The sequence below is a fragment of the Paralichthys olivaceus genome, chromosome 17 (genome assembly GCF_024713975.1).
Source record: "Paralichthys olivaceus isolate ysfri-2021 chromosome 17, ASM2471397v2, whole genome shotgun sequence".
NCBI classification, from domain to species: Eukaryota; Metazoa; Chordata; class Actinopteri; order Pleuronectiformes; family Paralichthyidae; genus Paralichthys; species Paralichthys olivaceus.
In genome coordinates, this window is record NC_091109.1 from 14,829,048 (window position 1) to 14,852,131 (window position 23,084).

At 38.9% G+C, this 23,084-nt stretch overlaps 1 protein-coding gene across 1 annotated transcript in view; it reads left to right on the forward strand.

The window, feature by feature from the left end:
• Positions 1-16,823, forward strand: part of snx7 (sorting nexin 7) — a 38,912-nt gene extending 22,089 nt beyond the window's left edge. Inside the window, exons 8-9 of the mRNA XM_020101399.2 lie at positions 330-482; positions 14,599-16,823. Of these exons, the coding sequence (XP_019956958.1) occupies positions 330-482; positions 14,599-14,679 (234 nt within the window). The 3' untranslated portion in view covers positions 14,680-16,823. The remainder of the gene's footprint in view (positions 1-329; positions 483-14,598) is intronic.
• The last annotated feature ends 6,261 nt before the right edge of the window (positions 16,824-23,084 follow it).

A 23,084-nucleotide genomic window follows, 5' to 3' on the forward strand; every position in this document is an offset into this window, starting at 1 on the left:
ATTCCACAGACAGACAGAGAGGCTTTTGTGAAAAAAACTCATTTGTCTGATTTGCTTTGGCTCTCACAAGTCAGTACAAGTATAATACAAGGATACAATATTCTCTACAGGAGAAAAACACTGACCTAAATCCATAATACCTAATGCATACATTAGTTGTTTTAATATGATGCAAAGTACACCTCTAAAAAATCCGTTCGCAAGGATCATCATGATCATCATCATCCTTTACCTCTTTATCTTCATCTTCTTCATCTTCTTCATTTGGCACATCCTGTGATGCTTGTTCTCTGAACTGTCAGTCATTGCTATGTGTGTTTGACTGGCAGCTGCAGGAGGAGGTCGATGGTCTGTCAGATCGGATGGAGATGGCTAATGATGCCTTGAAGGGAGACTGGTCCCGCTGGAAGAACAGCATGAGAACTGACCTCAGATCAGCCTTTATTTCCACTGCAGAGAAGAACGTGGACTACTACGAGAAGGTGAGATGGGTTTTATTGATCCTAAAAAGGTTTACAATTAAGTACATTTTGAGATAATTACTAATTAAAGAGGACCATCATCAATCCATGCAACCTCTGTCTTCACTAAGACAGTTTATATCCATGGGGAAGAAGTCCTCACAGTTCATCAGACATGAGTAATGATTTACAAGTTCAGTCAAATTTCTAAACATTCAACATACTTAAAAGTCTCTCCTACCTGCATGCGTGTTCTTCGTGGGTTCTTTGTGTTAAGCAGGTCATACATTGAAGAATTGTTCTTGTTAAGTAAATGGTCTGCAATGAAAAGCCAAAGCTCACGATTTATGTGGTCACACTATATGGCCTGATCCTCAAATCATGACCTGACAGCTCACACTGTCTCTTACCTGCTGGTCCCTCTGGACCAGTCTGACTATCGTCAAAGCAGAAGTAGTCAAAGTATGTTTTCACGGCGCTAACATAGAAGAAAAGCGCTGTTGACCAGCTATGTCTGTTGTGATAGGAAGAGGAGAAAAGATTGAATAGGCAGGTATGTTGTTGCCACAACTCAACCACTCTGGCCTCTGTGTTTTCTGTCCATATGATGCATTGTGTCAATCATGTCCTGGCTTCACTTTTTGCACAGACACAGTGAGAAAGAAATGGGCTAAGTTTGGGGAACTGCCTCAAGGCAATAGCAGAAGTGCTGAAGATGGCAGGCCAGAATTTATAAAATGTCAAAAAATCCACTGACAACCATTTGGGAGTGTCTGATAGCTCCTCAGTCCCTCTTGTATATTGCACAACAAACGACAAAGCTAGACTTTGGTCAGTGCGAGAGCACGCTATACAAAGTTGGTGGTAAAGAAGATTGAAAGTGGAGTATAGACAGAAATTAGAATATTCACAGAAGTGTACATGTAAGAGTTCAGTTCTTGTTCGCTTTCATGATCGAGTTTAATATCCTTATTTGTCACAACCCCCAGAACCCCCCAAGCAATGTAGAATCCATACATGAATTAAAATCCGTCCTGCCTGGTTCCAGGATATTCACTTTCTTGTTCACTCTTTTACTCTTTTATGAGGACACTTAGTAGTGAGCAGTGAGAATAAATGTTTCACAAATCATCATTAGTTTTGCAAGGACCTGTGTAACTGTAATTCTGCATGTATAAAATGAAGAGCATTGCATTGGGGGATTAATCTGTTTACATCCTATAGTCAGGTTAGGGCACCTCGGTTTAAATTACATATTTTGTTGATATTTGAAAAAAAAACAGAAGTGAATACAACCAGTGCAACTAATAGACCATGAAATGAGCTTCTTCAAATGTTAATGCCATTGGCAGTTTCTACCAGTTTCCTGCCATAAAGGCGTCAGATTTTTAAATGGCAACTGCTTTAAAGTCAAGTCTTTCAGTTCCATCTAATTGGTTTATTCATCTCGTGTGATGTTTCGACTCGTTTTAGTTGGTCACAGGGTCTAAACAAACTTATTGTAGCTTTTTCACCGAGCAATGGATCTCCTTGTAAATTAGTTTGGACACCGACTGCTCATAATTGTGAAAAATGGCACACAATTATGGTATGGATGTAACCTGACAGAAGAGCATTGAGATATCGGAGAGAGTGAGAGAAATATTTAAGTGGGAGACAGAGAGAGAGAGAGCGAACTGCAAGTTGCCGTGTCGAAGAGACAATCCAGATTAAAGACCAGGCAGCTCAGCAGAGACAGCAGGGAATATTGAGAAAAGAACAATGGAGCAAACTAGAAGGAGAAAGCATCACAGCAGAAGGAGAATGAGACAATGTAGTTGTTATGGTAACAGTTGTTTGGTCTATTATAGCTTTTGTTAGTCATGATGGCGTCTAAGAAAAAAATAAGCACAGAAATATGCTTCCACTTTTGATGTATTTTGGTCATGGAGACTGGAGCTCAGCTCAGTCAGCAGAGGGTGGCAGCGATGTGTTCCTCCACTCTGCACAGGGATATAAGGATTTGAAGGTTTGATACATGGCTCTTCTTTTGAAGTGCTCCTGGACACAACTCAGCAGTTTGTGTCTTGGTTAATGTTGGATGATGGTTGGTAGCCATGGAATTACACATTTGAAACTGTACTAATGAATACTTAACATTTAAAGGTACAGTGTGTATTTTTGTGATATCTAGTGTTGAAATCACATGTTGCAGCTGAACACCCCTCACCTCACCCTCTCCTTCCAAACATGAAAAAGAACCTGTGGTAGCTTCAGTTGTCATAAAAACTCAAAAGGTGTTTAGTTTGTCCAGTCTGGACTAATGTAAAAAACATGGCGGCCTCCATAGAGAGGACACCCTTGATGTAAATATAAAGAACCTTTTCTGGGGTAAAGAAAACTACAACTCATACAATTTAGATCAAATGAACTAGTGAAAACATCATGAGGATTATTCTACTTTAAATTTCTGCCAATAGTTCCCTTCCACCTAAATCTTACACACTGGACCTTTAAACATTATTGAAAATAATCCAGTGTGCTTTGCTAAGTGTCAGAAGATTGTGTTTTGCTCTTTCGTCCTTCAACGTGACAATGTTTTATTAAAGCTTAAGAAAATGTTTTCTCGTCAAAATGTTCCAGAAAGGGGAAAATAAACAGGGTGTTGCTAAAAATCTGAATTCTTCCTGCTATTGCTATTTCTGAAGAAAATGTTATTTGATGTGACAATTTTGTGCGTGTGTGTGTGCGCGCACGCATGAGTGCATTATTTGTGCATGCGTGCGTGAGAGTGTGCCTGTGTGTGTCCTTGTCATATTTGGGCTCTCTCTCCAGTGTCTCTGTCTGCAGGGGCAGGCCAACTCTCCTGGCCTCTCCCTGCAGCAGGAATGACAAAAACACTCATCACCCAGCACAGTGGCCCACGGCAAACAAATGCAATACATCAAATGACTACTGCTGTGTGTGTGTGTTTGTATTCATATCTTTTTGAAGACCATTTTGAGTAGAGACTTTATGGAGTGAGGACATTTTGGGAAATTGAGGATATTTTGGCCACTTTTTCCAAGGGCTGTTACAGGATTAAGATTTGCTTTTAGGGTTAGGGTTAGGAATTACATTTAAATAACGGTTAATCTAAGGTTTAGGGTTAGGTATTTAGTTGTGATGGTTAATGCACTAGGGAATGCGTTATGCCAACGATAGTCCTCACTAAGATAGAAGTACAGGACTGTGTGTGTGGGAATGTGAAATGTGTATAGAAGCCGCCAAAGGGCACACTGCCACTGAATATGAAGGCATTTTTAATATAGCCAGTGAAACTATTTGTTAGAAAGGGAGCTTTAAAACAGTGATTTAGCCTGAATAATGCATACAGCCATGGACATAATAATAATAAAGGGAAATGAGACTGCCTGCTTTGTACTTGATATTAATTCCTACGACTGAATTTTTGAAAAATGAGATCTCAAAGGTTATTTGTTTGAGGAGTCACAAGTTCTCCTCCACATTACTTTTTAGAAAAGGCCGGAAGGCCGATAGTACACTATTGGGGCAGGGCGATATGACTTGAAATCAATATCACAATTATTTGAAACTTTCTCTGATTACGATTAATGAACGATTATTTTATGACAGCCCCTCACACACACACAAGTCAACAAGAGACTCGGCTCCTCTGCTCTTTTCTTATCACTCACACATAGAAGTGATCTATATAAAAAGCTGTTGAAGGCATATTTATGTTCCTGGATAAACAGGGCGTCGCTTCTTCTGCAACAACGAAGATAAAACTCCAGGTTGCATCATAATCTTTCATTTCATTGAATACTTATGTATTCTAACTTAGCTAGATATTTGAGGACAACTTTCCGTTTTTTACTTGGAGCTGATGGCATCTTGCTTCTCTTCTCTTTTTTTAACACAATGAATCTTTATGGGGTGATGTACGTGTTTGCATATAGAGCGGGGAACTATCATGGGTGGTCTGTCTGATCGGGTTGTATAATCTCCTCTCCTGTGATCAGCTGTGTATGACTAACAACTTGACAGTAGTAGTGGACATTTACTGACAAAATTCTGAGTAGGATTCCGTCCTGTAGTGTTTATTTGCATATAGAGCAGAAAAGAGAAATTCAATCATAAGTGGTCACTTGGATCACCCAAGAAGCATGTGAGCAGTATCTGTATTTGCCGATACTACTTCAAAAGATCTACGATCGGTTGCAAAAATCATGACTGGAACTACCTTCATTTTTTTAAGTTATTAATCGTGTCGGAGGTGGTGTCGGATCATGAACCCGGATCGTTCTGGTCACTTTAACCCTGATGTCCTGGCTGTGAGAGTCACATTGCGTTTTGAGTTGTGTGTTTGCGCACATGCAAAATGTTGGACTAATGGTTTAAATACGTGTTTCATAAACTTAAGAGTGAATCAAACTTCAGTACTGTTCAGATCCCAATAACTTTGGACGGATAAGTGTTTGTGTTGATTGGGTATGTGTAAAGTTAGTGCAGGTCAGCAGGGGAGTGAGGACATGCGGCAGGGTCATACTATACAGCATGGAACGTAGCAGAAACCCGTTTTCGAATGTACGAATTTCAAAATTACGTTGGTTAGAGATTGAAAATGTCGATTTAGGTACATTTCCGGTTAATTACCCAGCGCTAGCACGCATAGCTGCACTTTAAACTCTGCTTTTGAGACATGTACAAGTACAATTTTACAATAAGTTTTGTGCAAAGGTCATTAAAAGGAACATGGAATACAAAGTCCTCCACTTCTCGTTTATCTCAACAGTGGTTGGTTGAATCGACTGTTAGCTAATCCGTTCAGTGACGGTCCAGAGAAGGCTTAGCATAAGTGTTAGGCAGCACAATAACTGGGTGAGGCAGGTCTGTCAAGCTTTGGATTTGTCCACATATTGAAGCTGGGTGCATGGGGCTGAGGAAAGCAGGATCCTCAGTTCACCAAGGCTTTTAAGCACTGTGACACTTGTGCTGGTTGTGGCAGAGCTGGGTATATGTAGATGTCTTCATTGCAGAATGAAGTGCAGCTCACCCACACACACAAGTCAAAAGCTGCAAAGGCAGAGATGGAGGGATTGGATGTTATGACGGTGCTAGCAAACAGCTGACCATATTCTATATAATTTGGAGTGGTATTTGTCTCTTAATAATTCTAAGTTCCTCATTGAATCTGAGTTTAGCTATGGTTTAGCCTATTATTCTGAGACACTGCAAAATGCTCTGCAATGTGCATCAGTTGGTCTGATGATTGGTGCTGAAGATGTAGCAAAGCTCTTTTCTCAGCTGCTGCTGGAAGCAAGGTTAATTGTGCACAAAGACAAATAAGTGAAAACAAAAGCTAAAAAGTAGTTTCATAATTCTATTATTTTGTGCAAAATTGTATGCTGAGTGTAAAAGGTTGGTTTAATAAATCATTTCTAGCTTTAGTGTTGTTGTGCCTGGTCCTCTGTGTGTATATGAGCGTGAGTGATTCAGTGAGTGAATAGTAAAATCAACACTTATCAGCACTCTTACTATAGTTACTTGGAAACCACACTCTTCCATTCTGAGACAGTGGTCTGTCATGTTTCTGTTAACAGGGTGGACCGCTAACCATTCCAGTCTCACCTCTTACTGTGTCCATTTTTGATGACGCAGAGCTGAAATCTTGAAGAATTAGCAGGATTATTTGTACACAATGAATGTCCCATAACAGTACATCAAGTTAATACAGCTCAGCCACTCATTTATCTTGTTAGCACTGTGTTCTACATTATTTATTAAGCTGCAGTGGCCTCTCCAAGATAATTGCTGTGACAGAAGACAGTGACACCATTGCAATACATGAGGTGATTAAACAAACTCGGCAGTAAATGAAATGTTCTTTCTATGTTTTGACATTGCCCTTGTAACCTAACCCTGTTTTTGTGTTTTCTTTTGTAACAGCTTGTATAGTTTTTGTTTTCAGCACTCATTTGTTTTATGATTAAGCTAACATTAACTGAATTTTATAATTGGTTGCAGTGACACTGGCTATGGAGCTATGGTATTTGAGTTGTCAAAGTCAGCACTTTTGAATTTTTATATCCCTCTCTAGAAAGATGTTTTATACTCATGATTTTATTACTAAAAATGCTCATAGCTTTTTATTTTTATTGTATACCCTTGGTTTTAAGCACTGGTTTTAGTTTTATGTGTATCATTAAAAACTAAACTAAACTTGCTGAAGGCATTTCTCTCTTCATAAACCTTAATATTTACATCCCTGTTAACGTGCCTCCTACTTTCACATCAGTGGAACAACATGAAATGTGTCTGTATTGTTGTATTGCAGACTTTAAAATCCCTCAGGCTAAGTTATACAATACTTGGAGGTTACAAGTGATAACCACATCATTAAATTTTATCTTAGTGACTAATTTGGCAGAACTCCTGGGTTCCAAGCTACTCAGTAAACCAACTGTGGTGAATTTAAAATCTATTTAACAACGAATGTTTTCCATACTTTCCAAAGATGCATTGAGATCAAACAATAACTTATGGTGCCTCGTGAGAACGATCCAAATAAATTAGATAACTCATTCCTACATGCTGGTATTGTTATTCACATGCAGATGTGGGCTATTGTAGCCATGGGGCCGGTGAATGATTTATTGGAGTGGAGCACCGAGAGACTGCCTATGAGAATCTAATAAGACACCTGCACGTAGAAGGGTTTTTATAGCACCTAGTTTGGGTATAAGGGAAATAGGGAGGGAGGATGAATGAGGGTGGAGACCATGGAAAAGACAGAGTGCACAAAGAAACAAGATTGTCTGAGGAGGGTGGGGGAGAATTAAAGACTTTCAAAGACACAAAAAACGAGATGGAGGAAGTAGAAGAATTTGAATATCGAAATGAGAGATCATTGAACTCAAATATTCAAAGGGTATGTGTGTATGACAATTGAAAACTGTCAGCTACTGCTGAAATGTGCATAAACATTCACCAATATGCAAAATGTGAGGATTTCTGACCTCATAATGTGCACTTTTCCTTATCCTCTGGAATATTTTATGACTGAAAATGAATCTACAAAATAATCGCACATTAGTGGATAATAAAAAAGGTTATCTGTAGCACTTTTGTCAGCTTGACATCTTAAGGGATTTAAAGATTTGAACACCACCAAATCATCCCTTTAACTGTCAATTCCTCCTGACAGTTATTCTCATATGACATGCTTGTAGCATTAACACTGAGTGACAGAGGAGTAGGAAGGGGACAGTTGGTATGAAGTGGATCGCAGGACAAACTTACCCGTACCTTAGATAACCACTTTCTGTTCTGTTGTTGCTCGGGCTCTGTGTCACATCACATTAGATAGGAATTGAAACAATGGGTTCACCCCATCTCCCTGACTGTAGCTTGTACATGAATCATTTGATCAGATCACCCTGACTAAGGCTTCAAACCCTTTAACCAAACTGCACAGTTTTTTTTTTTATCTCGTCATTCAAAAGATACAAAACAAAAATTGCACCCTGAGTTTGCTTGTGAACAGGAAGAAGATTGTAAGCTGCTGCTCCCAGACACCTGTGTTCATGTGAAGTCTACAGTGACAGAATCTCAGTGTTATTTCTAACCTTCACTTACACCAGTCCGTAAGTGTACATATTTCATGCATGCCTCTTGTTAGGAGGATAAAGAGAGAGAGGTGCAGCAGATCCAGAGGACACTCAAAATATTTCAAAATATAAAACTTTGGTGAGCCAGAGGATATCATATGGTTCGGTGGTTCTTAGAAGTAAAAGAGATCAGCAGGTGGGTTTATGCTGTATCACCAGTAACACAGGTGGTAACTGGACTGTCACGGTGACAAGAGAACTAAACTAAAAGGTGGAGCTCTTGATTTACTAGTCTATCAGTCGTAAACAAGCTCATCAATTTTGAGTCGAGACTGAATGGAAGAAAGGCTAAGGTGCACAGACAGCTGGAAGGAAGTAGGAAAGAAAAGCTCTGGACACCTCCATTTAGACACTATGGAGGCATGTCTAACATGGAGCAGACCCCAGCACAGGCCTGCATGTGGATGTTCAGAACAAGTGGAATACCTTGCAGAGACGGCTGCCTGTGTGATAAATCAGACGATGGATGAATTGATTACATTGATGAATTTTCTTCGGTCTGTCTGGTCTGTCCATCCACCAAAATCAGCAGTTGTGAATTTATGTGCTGCACCGAGTCTGTTCCTAATATCCACCTAGCATAAAGCTCAATGGGGATTATAGCTTCTCTGTGCTCACATGAAAATACCTTGATTCCGTGGAGACAAAAGGGACACCCAGTAATTACTGCAGTTAAATGGTTACATGGAAAAGCACTGCATATACTGTATGTGCAAAAAGCCTGATGTTTTCTTACTGTCAGCCTAATGTTTTCTACTACTTCATACTGTGTGTGTGTGTGTGTGTAATCATCCTCTGCTTCTCTTATGTAGCATATGCACAGGCTGGTAAAATACATACAGTATGTGAATTACAGTTGTTCCCCTACACAGTCTGCATAGTGTCTTATAGTAGCTAGATAGGAGAGAAGGGACAGTCCATCATAACATGTTCTTCATGACATGTCAAGACACTAATAGCATATTCTACACATCGAACTACGGATAAAGGAATTTCTATGTTCTTCTCGCCAACAACTCATCCAATCAACTTCAGATATGGTGAGTGTGCTGCTAATGACCTAAGGAATATATATATATTTTTTTTTATTATTTATTCATTTTGATTTTTCCGATGAGCAGTTCTCAAGGAAGTGTCAATCAAACTAAAAAACTGTTACTTAATGTGAAGAAAAAATTAGAACATTTACAGCGCACATATTCTAGTGTTTTTAAGAGGGGGGACCTCATCTGCCACAGCACTTTGATACTAAACTATGATACTATTGAGCGGAGTGGCCAGTTTGTAAGTGGCACTGCACCAGTGTATTTTAAACTGAAAACTGCACTTTCTGTTACCATGGTAACTTTTCTTTTGAATTGAGACCAATGACTGTAAATAAAGATGAATCATGAATGACATCTCAACTTCCTCCCACTGTAGAAAAATCATTATGCTTCATCATCTTACTTGTGAGGACTATGACGTGTAGTTTGATATTTTAGTTTGGCTCTCATGGCCCATCTGCTAAGTTGGAGGGGGTGGGGGGTGTTGTCCATCACAACACAACCCTTTGATATCACTGATGACATTAGATAAGGCCATGCCCCAGCTTGACAGGCACTGCACAAGTGACTTCAATAACAAGCAGTACTTGTTAGGCAGATATTCAACCCACACAGTTAATACAACTGAGAACGCAAGAACATTATAGATCTGAATTAGTAAACCTTCTTAATAATTTGTGAGGCAGCATAATTTCATGTTAGCAGCTGCACTAAAAAAAAATTGAGAGATAGTTAAGGCAAACAAAATAAAACCAAATAAAAATTATAGAATTCCAACATTGTGAAACTTGTGGTCTTCAAAACCAGCGGTTATCAATGACGCAGTGATGATTATGCAGATGCAGGATTAACATGACCCAAGCATTCTGTTCTTCACTATGACTGGCAAAGGTGGTTTTGTCAGTATTACCATGGTGACCTCTGCTAGACAATAGGATTCATATAAATGTAAGGATGTTCCTTATATTTCAAGATGATTTTATTGTCCTCATAAAATTGGGCTAGCTGTTGAAGCCCTCTGCTGGACAGATGTTACAGTATAATGTAGCATTGGATCCCAAAAAGTATCTCAGAATTTGGAGGCGTATGAGATGGAACATTTCCAGATCCAACAATTACACTAAATCCATTGATAGTTTGACTGAAACGTAAAATTGTAATTAGTTTATTCTAGTTTATTTAGGGTTGTTTTTAATCATAGTTTTTTGGTAGGATAGAAGTGGAGAGACAGAGGAGAGGTTTTTATTGGTTTTCAAATGTGATTTGCACCTTAGAAACCTCTTGAGTTTTACGTGTATTTCCAGATGCCCCAACTTTTGTTAATTACCCTGTAATGTGTGTGTTACTGCACTATGTATTCATAGTACTGTACTGCAGGAAGTAGTGTTTTATATTGCTATTGTGAGAAAAAAGACAGATTTGTTTGTCATCCTGCAACAAGATATAGTTCAAAATATTGAAAGAACAGAACCAGATGGAGGCTTAATTGATAAACAAGCAGACAGTCTTCAGACTTAAAACCCATGGAGCTGCTTTTGGATTAACTTGACACAAGGTGGAAGCGAAGCAATCTGCAAGCCCGACAAATTTGCTGTAAGAACATTTGGAACAATTTCTGAATAATATTGGATTTCCGTTTTAGAGAGAATGCCTCGGGGGTGTTTGATATGCCGAAAGTACAGCTTGATAAGTCAAAAATGTTCAGCCTGAGAATCCCATGATTCCTTGTTTTCAAAATCCCAAGTAAAACTTGATACTAAAGTGTACTTACTCACCTTTGTTGCTTATGAGCATGAATGTTAGTGGCATATTGGTCCTTTATTAGCCATTTATATAAGCACTTACTGATGATGAATCCTGCATGACAATATTCTATTCTCTAAGTTTTTAAACTAGACATTCTTCCTCAATAACCACCTAATTACAACACCGCTTTGCCTAGTATGGACTTTTTAAGGTTGTAGTACCACATGAATAGTCATTCTGCCCTAAGGATAACAGATATGGTATGTTACTATGAATCAAACTCCAAAACTTCAAGTGTCAATTTCTAAATAACTATACATTGTTTTGATTAATGTTAATAACTCATAGCTGTAATCTGAAAACAATAAAAGGAAGCACAACGAGCCAATTAATTCAAGCTTTAAACTAGCCAACAGTTCCAGATAATTTAAACCTCTTTACTATGGCAGCCAATCATCAAGAAACAAATGTTACTGTTTGCTCAAAATTAGAGCAGTTAGAATAGCGATATCACTGCCTTCTCAGATGTCACATATTACTTGGTTAGTACAATCTTAGTGTAACTGATAAAACGGATGGCTCAAGTAACCAAAATTAAACAAAATTTGTAATAAATAGATGTATCTCTTAGTTCTACTGACATAACAAGTGACAGGGCAGCAGAGCAACTTGATTTGATCAGTATTGGATTGCTGAGTTGTAAGACACTAGCTAATATTACTGATTTGCAAGTGTTGAAGAGGCTAGCTGGAACACCTTAACTGAAATTATGCTGGTCCAGACTGCACATAGACAAACGCATACAGGGATTGTTTAGAAGCATTAAAGAGGTTTCTTTTGTAGTTATGGGTACAACTTCTGACCAAATCTGAATCAAATGATCAGATTTCTTGAAGAGATTGCAGTTTTGGAAGGTGTGCAAGTTTTCTCTCCCAGAGCGTCCACCCATGACATCCATCTCTGCATATAACCACACAGATGTATCTTCAGAGAGCATAAGTTGACAGTGACTCATTTTCACCTGCTGTGAGAGGGTCGATGCCCTGCTGTTTTAAAAGTCATGTTGCTGCCTTGGATTAAATGTTAGCATGTTCGATACTTGCACATGAATACTGGCCAATTTTATTCATAGTTTTTCCATCATATATAAAAATATGAAATATATGGACATGAGTTCAGAATGAGTCATCAACTAATAAGTGGGCTTTTACATGATGAGACATTTGATTGAATGCACAGAATAGAGGTCTGAAGTCTGAGACTACTTTACCCTACACTTGAATAGGAATATACAGCATATGGGCCTGAGTACAAAATGACAGAGTCGCACTGAGTCAGGTTTGTCCCTGTTAAAAGGGAGTTGTCTCTTCACAGTCACCAAGTGTTAGCTCATTGTGGGAACTGCTGGGTTTCTCTGTAATACTATAAGTTTGTGACCTTACTATGTAAAGGGTCTTGAGATACTGTATGCTGTGATTTGGCACTAAACAAATGAACACTAATTGAACTGAATTAGTATAATGCTCACCAGAAGTCACCAGAGTAGCACAGTGATTTTGCCAAATACTGAAAAATATGTAACAAACTTTATTTTGTGCATATACCGAGGGATTGAACAGCTACTATTTCACTGTGTGTAAAAAGACTCCAACCACTCAGAAGCTTCAGTACAAGACCATCAATTCTTCTACTGTGTTAACTGGAAGTGAATCAATCCTATTTCCTTGTCCAACTCTTTTGGTTGTTGTCAGATTAATGTGCTACAGTTTCCTTGTCTCTTGGCTTTCTCTGTGGTTTTCCATAAAGGAGACTGTGCTGAGTCAACAGCCTTTTAAATCCAGCCTCCATGGACAGATTTAGTGCTCTGCTGGAAAATCTAAATCTGCTTTGTTAGAAACACCTTCCGTCTGTGCAGCCAAAAGCACCAGTTCTTAGAATTTAAAGTTATGCTGCTAAGGAAAGAATTGTTACTAACTTTTAATCTCATTATTTTGTAGATAAGCAATTTCTAACATTTATCTTAACATTATCTGCACTGCTAGAAATTTCAATGTGTCCTGAATGGCTTATTACGAGAACTTCTGAGTGTAGTAAGTGCGCTACGCTCAGTAACAGAGGTGTTGTTAGACTGTTTTGTCATCTCAATTGTAATTGCCAGTGTGAAAGGAATGCGTATTTATAAATTAATTAAAAAATCGTGGTCCATCTCCAAGCAGAAGGTCGGTGGTGCGATCCCAGTCTTCCATCTGCATGTTGAAGTGTCCTCGGGCAAGATGCTGAACCCCAAATTGCCCCTCATAGAACAAAAGTGCTGCTAATAGATGCACTGTGCCAATGTATGTGTGAATGGCAAGAACTATACTGTGGAGTGCTTTGAGTGGTCATCAGGACTAGAAAAGTGCTATGTAAATACAGACCATAAGATGAAATCCTGCTGCTGCAGTAGTGATTGTTTGTAGGGAGGTGGAACCCTGGGGGGATCATGACAACCATAAAAACATGACGATCAATGAGAATGTGAGAAACGGTGAGAACAACAGCATTTAACACCAAAATAGAGATGCTTTATATTGTTTCAAAATGTTCAATATAAATTTGTGGTGGAACAAATGTAATATATATTGTCTGTGTATCTATATACAGCATATATATAGTATATACATTTTCATTCCAGGCTTGACATGCTCTTACCTCCCCCTCCATTTCCCTGGAGGTGTTGACTTTTAAAAAGCCAATTGTGACCAATAACATTTCTGCCTCCTCTTCAATTCTATGACCAAAACTCCAGCCTGCACTTCCACAGTGCCACCAAGGTGCTGCGGATGCTATTGAGAGAAATAGGCTGTTAAATAGAGAGTTGACGGGCCAAGGATCTGACTTATTGCAACCTCAAAACGAACTGCTATTACCTTGGAAAAACTGACTGCACTATTGATGTGTGCTGACAGAGTGGAACCCAAGTTCATAGATTGGCTTTTTCGGTGTGTCTGTGCTGTGGGGGAGTGCTTGTCATTTTCGCTTTCTGGTTGCGTGGCTTCCTGCCTCTCCTGTTATCTAGATAACTGCGTCTTTGCGATAAAAGGGGATTTGCTTTGTCAATTCCTCGGCGACGCACGCACAGATACACACATGCAAACTCACACAATGGCGCTCAATGCCTCTGTCACTGCCATAATGTGCTTTCATTATTGTTATGGCAGTGGAGTGGGAGAAACTCAGGAAAGACTGATCAAAAGAGAACGTTGAGAGAAGTAGTGGGGTGAGAACTTTCTTCAGACTTTGACAGAACCCTGATGACAAGCGTGGTGGGGGAGGTAGAAAAACAGTTTTGGGAATTATGTTATAAGGACCATGGTAGAAAAATGTATACATTATTTATTTTTTAACCTCTTCTGGTTCACATTCACAACAACATTCAACAAATAAATCAATAGGAATAAACATGGAGCTTTAGTGACTGACGGACATGTGTGTAAAAGCCTCAAAATGATTGAAACTAAGAACAAGTTTGAGGCTAAAGTTTAAGCAGACTCCTGTTTTCTTTTTTAGAAATCTATGAACATTTTTCAGAAGCAGCCCCCATCAATCAATTTCTGCTGACAAGCACTTAATCTCAATCAAATCTCAGCTTTAAAATGTACAGTATAATATGATAATGATGCTGATGACGATTCGTCTTCTCTTGCCTTTCAGTGCCTGGCTGTGTGGGAGTCATTCCTCCTGTCTCAGAAAGTGGAACCTAGTGAGCAGCTCGATGGGGAAGATATTTCCTGAAGTGTGGAAGAAAAATCTCATTCCTGTCCAGTTTATCCACCAGAACTTCCAAAGTACAGACTTTGAACCAATGTCCACTTTGCAAACATGCATTATGTACGAAACAAGCACTCTCTCTCTTTCTCTCTCTTTTTCTCTTTCTCTCTGGCCAAAGAGTTTAATCCTAGTTAAACCATTCCAGTGATAATTGGGCATCGACAAAAAAATAACACACGCTGTGATCTAAAGTACCAAACATATTGATGTTTACAAACCTCTGTGTGCATGGCCAAACATTAATGGAAGAATCTTGGCTCTTTGCTCACTGTGGTGATGCATCTTCAAACTACAAACAACATGGTGCCACTTTGAAACACTTCCCTTCAATGTGGATGGTGGAGAACTGTGATGTGTCATTGACAGAACGTTAACATACGGTGACACTGTTGTTAATTGGTATTTTTATTCGGTAGCGTGGTCTTTTAGTTTGAGAGCAGGGCTCATTAAATTCACGTTTAGATTGTTGTAATGCTTTCACTCAAATATCCCCTCCTTGTGCGTAGATTTGCTCCGATTGTGCTCAAATTGCGCACTTGCCCTCAGATATTTTGTTACTCGGACAGATTTTGCCAATGTTTCTTCTTGGGCACAAGCCAAAATATCTGAACACGAAATGAAGGCGTCCTGCTCGCAACCTAAAAGACCATGCTTAAGGTAAACTATAGTGCAAGTTCCATCACAGAAGAGTCTAAAAGTTCCAAAGTAATGTGAAATGTATGGGTTTGAAAACCATAGCTAGAAGCGAGGCTGTTTGAAGCATGAATAAACAAAATGAAAGATCAACAATATCATTTTTGATTAGGTCATGTTAGGTGGGTTTAGATTTCAAGTTTGTGCTCATTTGTTCAAACTTGGTTTTAATGAAAAATTGACAGAACTAATGTTCTCATTGTAAAATCCAGGCTTCAAAAGAAACCCCCACTAATTGTGACACAGCTTACCAATGTACTGCATCAATAACACCAATGAACTCGAACCATGTGACTGATCATGATCTTTTCTAACAATATTATAGCATTTTGAACACAACCACTGTTTTTTCTTAAAGTCTTACACAGATTACTCTCATGGAGTTGGGGACAGTTCCAGGGGACTTGTTTGCGTTCTCGATCTTGGGGAAAACTTCATTCAATGTCTACTTTTCTTGATTTTTTCAACATTGAAATCAAGTTGAAACATCATGAGTTAAGATGTTTTTTGTCTGTAAACTGTTCTCTGGGACGCAGCATCTGGGACAAATCACGACAACCTGTCAAAAAACTAGCATCAAAGACATCAACCGACAGTAGTAACCTGTTAAGATAATGTGGAATAATGTGACATCCTTACACGTGTCGCCATGTGTTTGCACTGGTGAACCACTCATAGAAACTCCTGGAGATGAAAAAAATGCACAGGGATATAGTCTGGGTGTAGAAGTGCTTATAGTGCACTGTGTGTGTTCTTGACTGTATGTTGACCCAAACAGACATACTGTATGCAGGTATCTACATCACACAGACCCTCATTGCCATGCAGATGCAGGAGATTTGAGCTTGGTTAGTGTTGTACGTGTCATTCATCCACAGCAAGTATTTAGGATCCCATAATCTGACGCAGTGACCAAGTAAATAATCAAACTTTCAATGGACACGCTGGTCTGTGACTGATTGGTCTGGAGCTGCTTTGTGTGTTTTTTCCAATTATCATGGCCTCTAAAGAGAATCCAGCCAGTGCAGATTCATGCACCAAAAAGATAAAATACACTTGTACTGCAGGTGACATCTCCATCCAACTGGAGTTACTCTTCCTTTAGGTTAACATGTGGGATCAGACTGGTTTGAATAACACACAGTAGTACTGATCTGCTCCAGTCTAACTGAAGCTGTAAGTGCCTAATGAAACTCTAACATGAATGTTTGCTTGTTTGTGCCGATTGAGATTTCACGTTTACATGTCTGATGAAGACTGTGGCTTTTTGCAATGTCTTTGTAATACGATCTGTTTTATACTTTTATTTTTGTCTTATCTCTTTTCCTCTCACTCTTCTTTTGCTTTTATCATCGAATATGTGAAAAAGTATTTTACGAGTTGTTGACATAATAATAAAGACTGATCACACCTTGTGTTTGCAGACTGTATCCGCATGAATTTGATGCGACAAACAAAGATGTATGATGTCATTCCCAGGCATTTTAAAGAGAATCACACATGCTGTCAGATGTTTGTTTCAGTTTGTTAAAGGTTGGTCGGCAGTGAATAATCCCAAATGAAGCAGCTCTGTTCAACACTGTGATCGTCATTATACCGTTGTGATGACAGAATATTGATTGAAACGTCTGGAAAGAAAATGTTTTTGGAGAACATGTAATGATTATTGCTTCAGTGCTGAACTGAAAGGCTGCTTATCTTCTAAAACAGGTTTAAGCTGTTGAAACAAATCACTCTGCTTTGACTTCTTCAGCACTGACAACGTAAGGATTTATTATTATTAGCTATCAGGTACCAAGGAACATTGTGCTCAACGCACTTCCACAAATGCAATCCAACTTCAGTGGAGTTTCAAGAGGACAACAAAATAGTTTTGGTTTAACATTAATGTAGTTTTCTGTATTGTAGCTGTGCTCAGAGGGGATGGACGTGTGAATGGCATGCTTCTGGTCATGTAATTAATGTTTAGTAGATGCAAAGAACATGTACAAACAAATGTCTAAAGGCATGACACAAAGAAGGGTCATTGAGCAAACCATTCACATGGTGTGGTCATGAAAAATGGGCTAGTTGTTGTTGAGTGATTTGTAAAGATTCCTTCGATCATATTACTGAACAATGATGTCACTCAAAAGAAATACTGAAAAATAAGCATCTTTACCTGATGTCACTGCATATGGGTCCATTAGGGTAAAACAACACATGGATCTGCAAACGATAAAGCACAAGGAGTGTTGAACCCAATGTGATGGTGCTATAACAGTATTCACAATCGTGCAGAATTTCCCTGGATTAGAACGAGCCAGTGAGTGTTGCCGGACACGATGATTTTTGTGTCGGGATCTCAGACTGGCTACAGCAGGTTGAGGCGGTGCAGGTGTTTCCTTAATGCTGTGGTGATGTTGTAGCTGACCCCAATGACCCAGACCACTGTATGATAAAAACATTGGTATAGAGGGAAAATCACTATATTATATCAAAATCATGTTGTAGCTATAGATGATAAAAAGACAAGAAACCAAACTCTTAATAAATTCATTAAATGAATTACAATAACATTACTCGACGCATGCAGCGACTCCATACTGCAAGTTTAACTGACATGTTACAACCTTCTCCAGCTGCAGTCCAACCCCACATCCAAGCATTTGGAAAATAGCTCATCCTCATGCATCGCAGTGAGGACACAAGAAGCTCGGGTGCACTCAAGTTTCCAAAGGTGAAGAAAAAGATCCAGCGTGTGACTTGGCCCTGACCTCTGACCCCTCTTCTCACAGACCTGATTGAAGCTCAAGCGCTAGAGGACAGATTGCTCCCCTCCCATCATTGAACACCCAACTGAGGTTGCTCACCTTTTTGTGGTGCAGTCTTTGGAGACACGCAATCCTTGTTGGTTTGAATCTGTTCATTGTGTTGGAGAATTGGAAGAAATGGACAGAATATCACCAGATTCGTTTACCTTTATGCATTTTGGGTACATTACGGTAACAGATTCCAGCAGTGCTGTAAATACCAACTACACAGTAAAACACTGTGTGCAAGTAATTCAGCTCTAAATCAAGAAATGTACATTTTCCTCTTTGTGTACAGGGAACAGGGAGGAGTACGCACAGCAGTCGTCAGCACACTTAACACCAGTGTAGAGCTCTCTTGCATGTAATCACGCTCTCTCCTTCCCCCTCTTTTCATTTTCTCCTCTTGCTTTGAGTCCCTTCTGCATTTGGAAAAAGCGCATGTGGAGGGTCTAATTTTCAAGGCACTAGTTTATTTAAAGAACCCTCTTTAATATTTAATGTGATTAAGTGTGTAGGATAACCTACTTAGTAGTAGCTTGTGCAGCTGCACGGTCCCCACCCTGCATGCAGAAAGACAGGAATAGACAGTAAATGTCTCGTTTTGTTCTCAAAGCAAAGCTGTATGTTCCCTGCACACGGTTATTGTACAGTTTGTACTGCACAAGCCTTGTAGTAATAACTACTGTTACCAATGCGTTTTGGTTAATTACTCTTGTCATTTTGACATATATGGCTTTTCAAATACTTTTGAAACAGATAAGCACCATGCTCTGTTATGTCTTAATTGTTAACAAAGTATCAAATCACTATAATGTGACAGGAGTCATTCACAGTGGATGGTACGAACTCTATGGAGCAAACTATGTCCTCAAAACTGTCCACATACAACTGTATCTCAGAATTAGATCAAATATCAATATAAGAAAATGTGACACATCTTTATGAACTGTTGCTCTTACTGTGTCAGACAAATGACATTTTTATACCAGTTTGTCGCCTGATGCATTTAAAGGTCCAGTGTGTAAGATTGAGGTCAAAGGGATCTATTTGCAGAAATTTTATGTAGTATAATTCTCATGATGTTTTTACTAGTTCGTGTCATCTAAATTGTATGAATTGTAGTTTTCTTTACCCCAGAAAAGGCCCTTTATATTTAAATACTTTATATTTACATTGAGGGGACCCTCTCTACGGAGGCCGCCATGTTTTTTACATTAGTCCAGACTGAACAAACTAAACACCTTTTGAGTTTTTATGACAACTGAAGCTGCCACAGGTTCTTTTTCATGTTTGGAAGGAGAGGGTGAGGTGAGGGGTGTTCAGCTGCAACATGCAATTTCCCCATAGAACAAAAAAAGTGCTGCTAATAGATGCACTGTATGAATGTGTGGGTGAATGGCAAACTGTAGTGTAAAGCACTTTGAGTGATCATGAAGACTAGAAAAGCATTATATAAATACAAACCATTTCACTTAAAACTTGCCTTTTAGATCAAGTGTATTGTCAAAGCTTCAGGTCTGTCTTGGACCAGCTCTCAGTTATGCTGCTATAGGTCTTGATTATCAGGTGAAACATGACACGTGACAGCTTCTCTTCCCTCTTCTCCCTCCTCATCACATCAACGTCTCATCAATACATGATACTGACTTCTTTCCCAGAGTCCTTTTGCTTTCTCCTTGTGGATCATTGATTGTCATCATGGTGGCATATGATCGTGGCTAAGAATAAGTAATTTTCTGAGTGTGACACATACTTTTTTCGTTTTTTTTAACTGGTACAAAATTGAGCAGATTTCACACCAGTTATAAAGTGAGGACGTAAATAACCCAGAACCTTCCTCTTTTTCAAGGAACATGGTATCTCACTTGCTAACCTCATTTCTTGGAGACTTTGGCACATATGGACCAACGGAGCATCTCTCAGGTGGCGAGAGGATTCATAATTCACCAAGAGAGACTACTCTACAGCATTGGCCTGGCATAGAATGAATGTTCCCTCAGCATAGATGAACAAAAGCCAAGAATTCTAGTGTATGACATGCTCAGTGTGATGGAATCAATCCAAGTATGGCAGCACTGAAAGACCTCTTGAGGCCCTGCAGGCCTGTGTGTGCATGTTCAATAAATGTACATGTGCACAAGTCTGTATGTGTCCATCACACACACACACACACACGCACACACATCATTAATGTGATTAACCATGCATGCCCTACTTCTTCCGTTTGCAATATGGGCAGGCAATATGGTTTGTGACAATATTTTAATAAGATAAAATAAGATAATCCTTTATGCATCCCACAGTGGGTCAATTTGCTACATTAAAGCAGCAAGAGGGCAGTCAAAAATATAAATATAAATGTGGTAGATATAAAACATATAAATGGAATAAAAATGAATATTTACAATTGTGAACAGAATGTGTACAGTGTGAACATATGTACAGTGAAATGGATTGCACGTAAGTCATTGAGTTTCACAGACAGAAATGTTTATTGCAGAGTCTTCTAAAAATGATGTGGATAAATCAGTTGTGGTGGCGACTCCAGAACCTGCGAGTGGACACCGATGATGAGGAAGCCCTGTAGCTGAATAGGATCTTTTGGGCCTAATTGTCAAGAGAATACTGTATTTATTCATATTAGGAAATACAATTCTGAACTATACTTCCAAAGGCTTGATTTCCTTAATATACCTCAAGAGACCACTCTAGCACCAAGGCACAATAACAACTGGCATGAGAATGAACTTCATGTGGGTGCTGCTTTATTGTATTTTATCAAACAGGGACTGTTTCAACTTCTTGTTTTAAGAGCTTCATTATGTCGTTTGTATGGTTTGTATGTACATTTAGCATTTTTCAAAAATGTATTTCTTTTTAATGAAACAACTATCGTAATTTCCCTGGTGGCAAGTATGCCAGTACAGAAAAGCTTTGCACCATGGGCTGACACTGGGAGGAATGGGTATTTAAAATGGCTGAGTGGCTCATTTATGCTCCCTGTGTAGTAATGACGCAGTTTTGCAATCCAATGAACTTTATTTCTTTTGCTTTTGGTTATAAATAATGTATGTGGTTAAAAAGGGTAAAACAACACTTACAAGATCAAGTTCCCAAAACTAGCTTTGCTTGTTTTACTTGCATTGCTATCTCAAGAAAGTGGAGATTGATTGTGCTCATGTTATTTTATTATTTCATTTTAAGAGTGCATCATCAAGATAGCAATATGCACCTACATAGGTGCGTGCAAAACACTAATACACAGTGCATGCTGATTGTCTGCTTGTGTCCTTGTCAAATTACCCAAATCCACCTTTATGTATAGCAAGGTCCGGCCTTGTGTAATGTGAGATGATCCTCTGATTGCCTGATAAATTAGGGGACTAGCTTCAACCTTTTTAAACCATAAACCTGGTGCCGTGACCCTTTTTTCTTCCATTATCAAAAATGCATTTGGACAGTCCATAATTTTGTCCTAAATACACTTCCTCTATGTGTTTTAGATCAGCGGTTCCCAAATGGTGTGCTGCGAGGCGTCCCGTTTGAGAGAAATGTACAATATTATCATTGCAATACTACTTTACTACAGGGCTCCAGAGTGCTCGGTGAAGTGCTGGTCTGTCTCTGTATATGATCGAGTTGTATCACATCTTCATCTCATCTCCTCTTCAGAGTTAACAATCACACACAAAGGCCCCGGGCTGGCCCACTCACACTGACACACGTGAAGCAGAGACGAGGGAGATGAGGAGGTGAACGAGGTGATGTATGTCGAACAGTCAAAACAAAAAGTCTGAATACAGAGTTTCCTCTTCTGACCAATGCCGTAAAACGATTATCCCCCCTGCTTCACGATCAGAGCAGAATTAGTAATTAGTTTGTACTGAATCAGATTTTCTGTCTGGGTGTCCTCCCTCCGCTCTCCTGCTGATCAAGAGTTCACAAGACACTTATTTAAACACATCCAAAATGTGACGAGCGCACACACACACACACACACACACACACACACACACACATCCTTATATCCTAGATGAAATATTAACCCTAATACAATACAAAGCTAAAAGCTCATCTAAGTCAGACCACCCCATCCTGTTTACTGAGCTGGTAACAATTATCTTGAGCCAGATGTTACATATTTCATATTTATTCATGAGCTGTTCTTGTTAACAGCCAGAGAATCCATTTTTTGTATTGTTTTGGTCATGGTTGAATGGTTTACATTTTATTTGTTTAGGATATTTTTAAGTCTCATTCAAATGTTAGACTGAATATTCTTTAGAAATAAGTTCATTGCTCTTTGAAAGGCTGTACTATAATATTATCATTGTACCAGTGGTTTAAAATGGTTTCACAATGATGACAATAATGTCATCTACCACAATGATTTCTGGGACAAAATATCGTCAAAATGTGTTACTGTGAAGAGCCTACCTTCATATTTTTAAGAAAGTTAGAGGTTTCCTTTCATAGCTTAAAGCTTTTGTTCTGTAAGAATTTCTTACAAATACAAAGGTTAAATTCTTTACTCAAACACTTTGTGAACCCCAATTTTCACCGTTGGCCCAGTTGTCAGATGTTAGGAATTATAAGTTGGTGACACATCAAACACATTGATTTACAGCCAATTTGAAGGAGAACAATTTAAAGAAAAAAAAGAGAAACGCAGGTGAAAATGGATGATAATGTGGGTTTTTGCAGGAATAAGAATACAGGTGTCTGTGATTTTGGCTTTACTTTGGTTGTGCCTTAGGCAGAAACATTTTTTTAAACCACTGCTTTAGATCATGAGCTTGTTTTGTTACAGAACCTAAACTCTCCTTTTTCTGTGTCAAAGTGTGATTAGGCAGACAGATTAGGTCCAAGTGCATCTTTAGT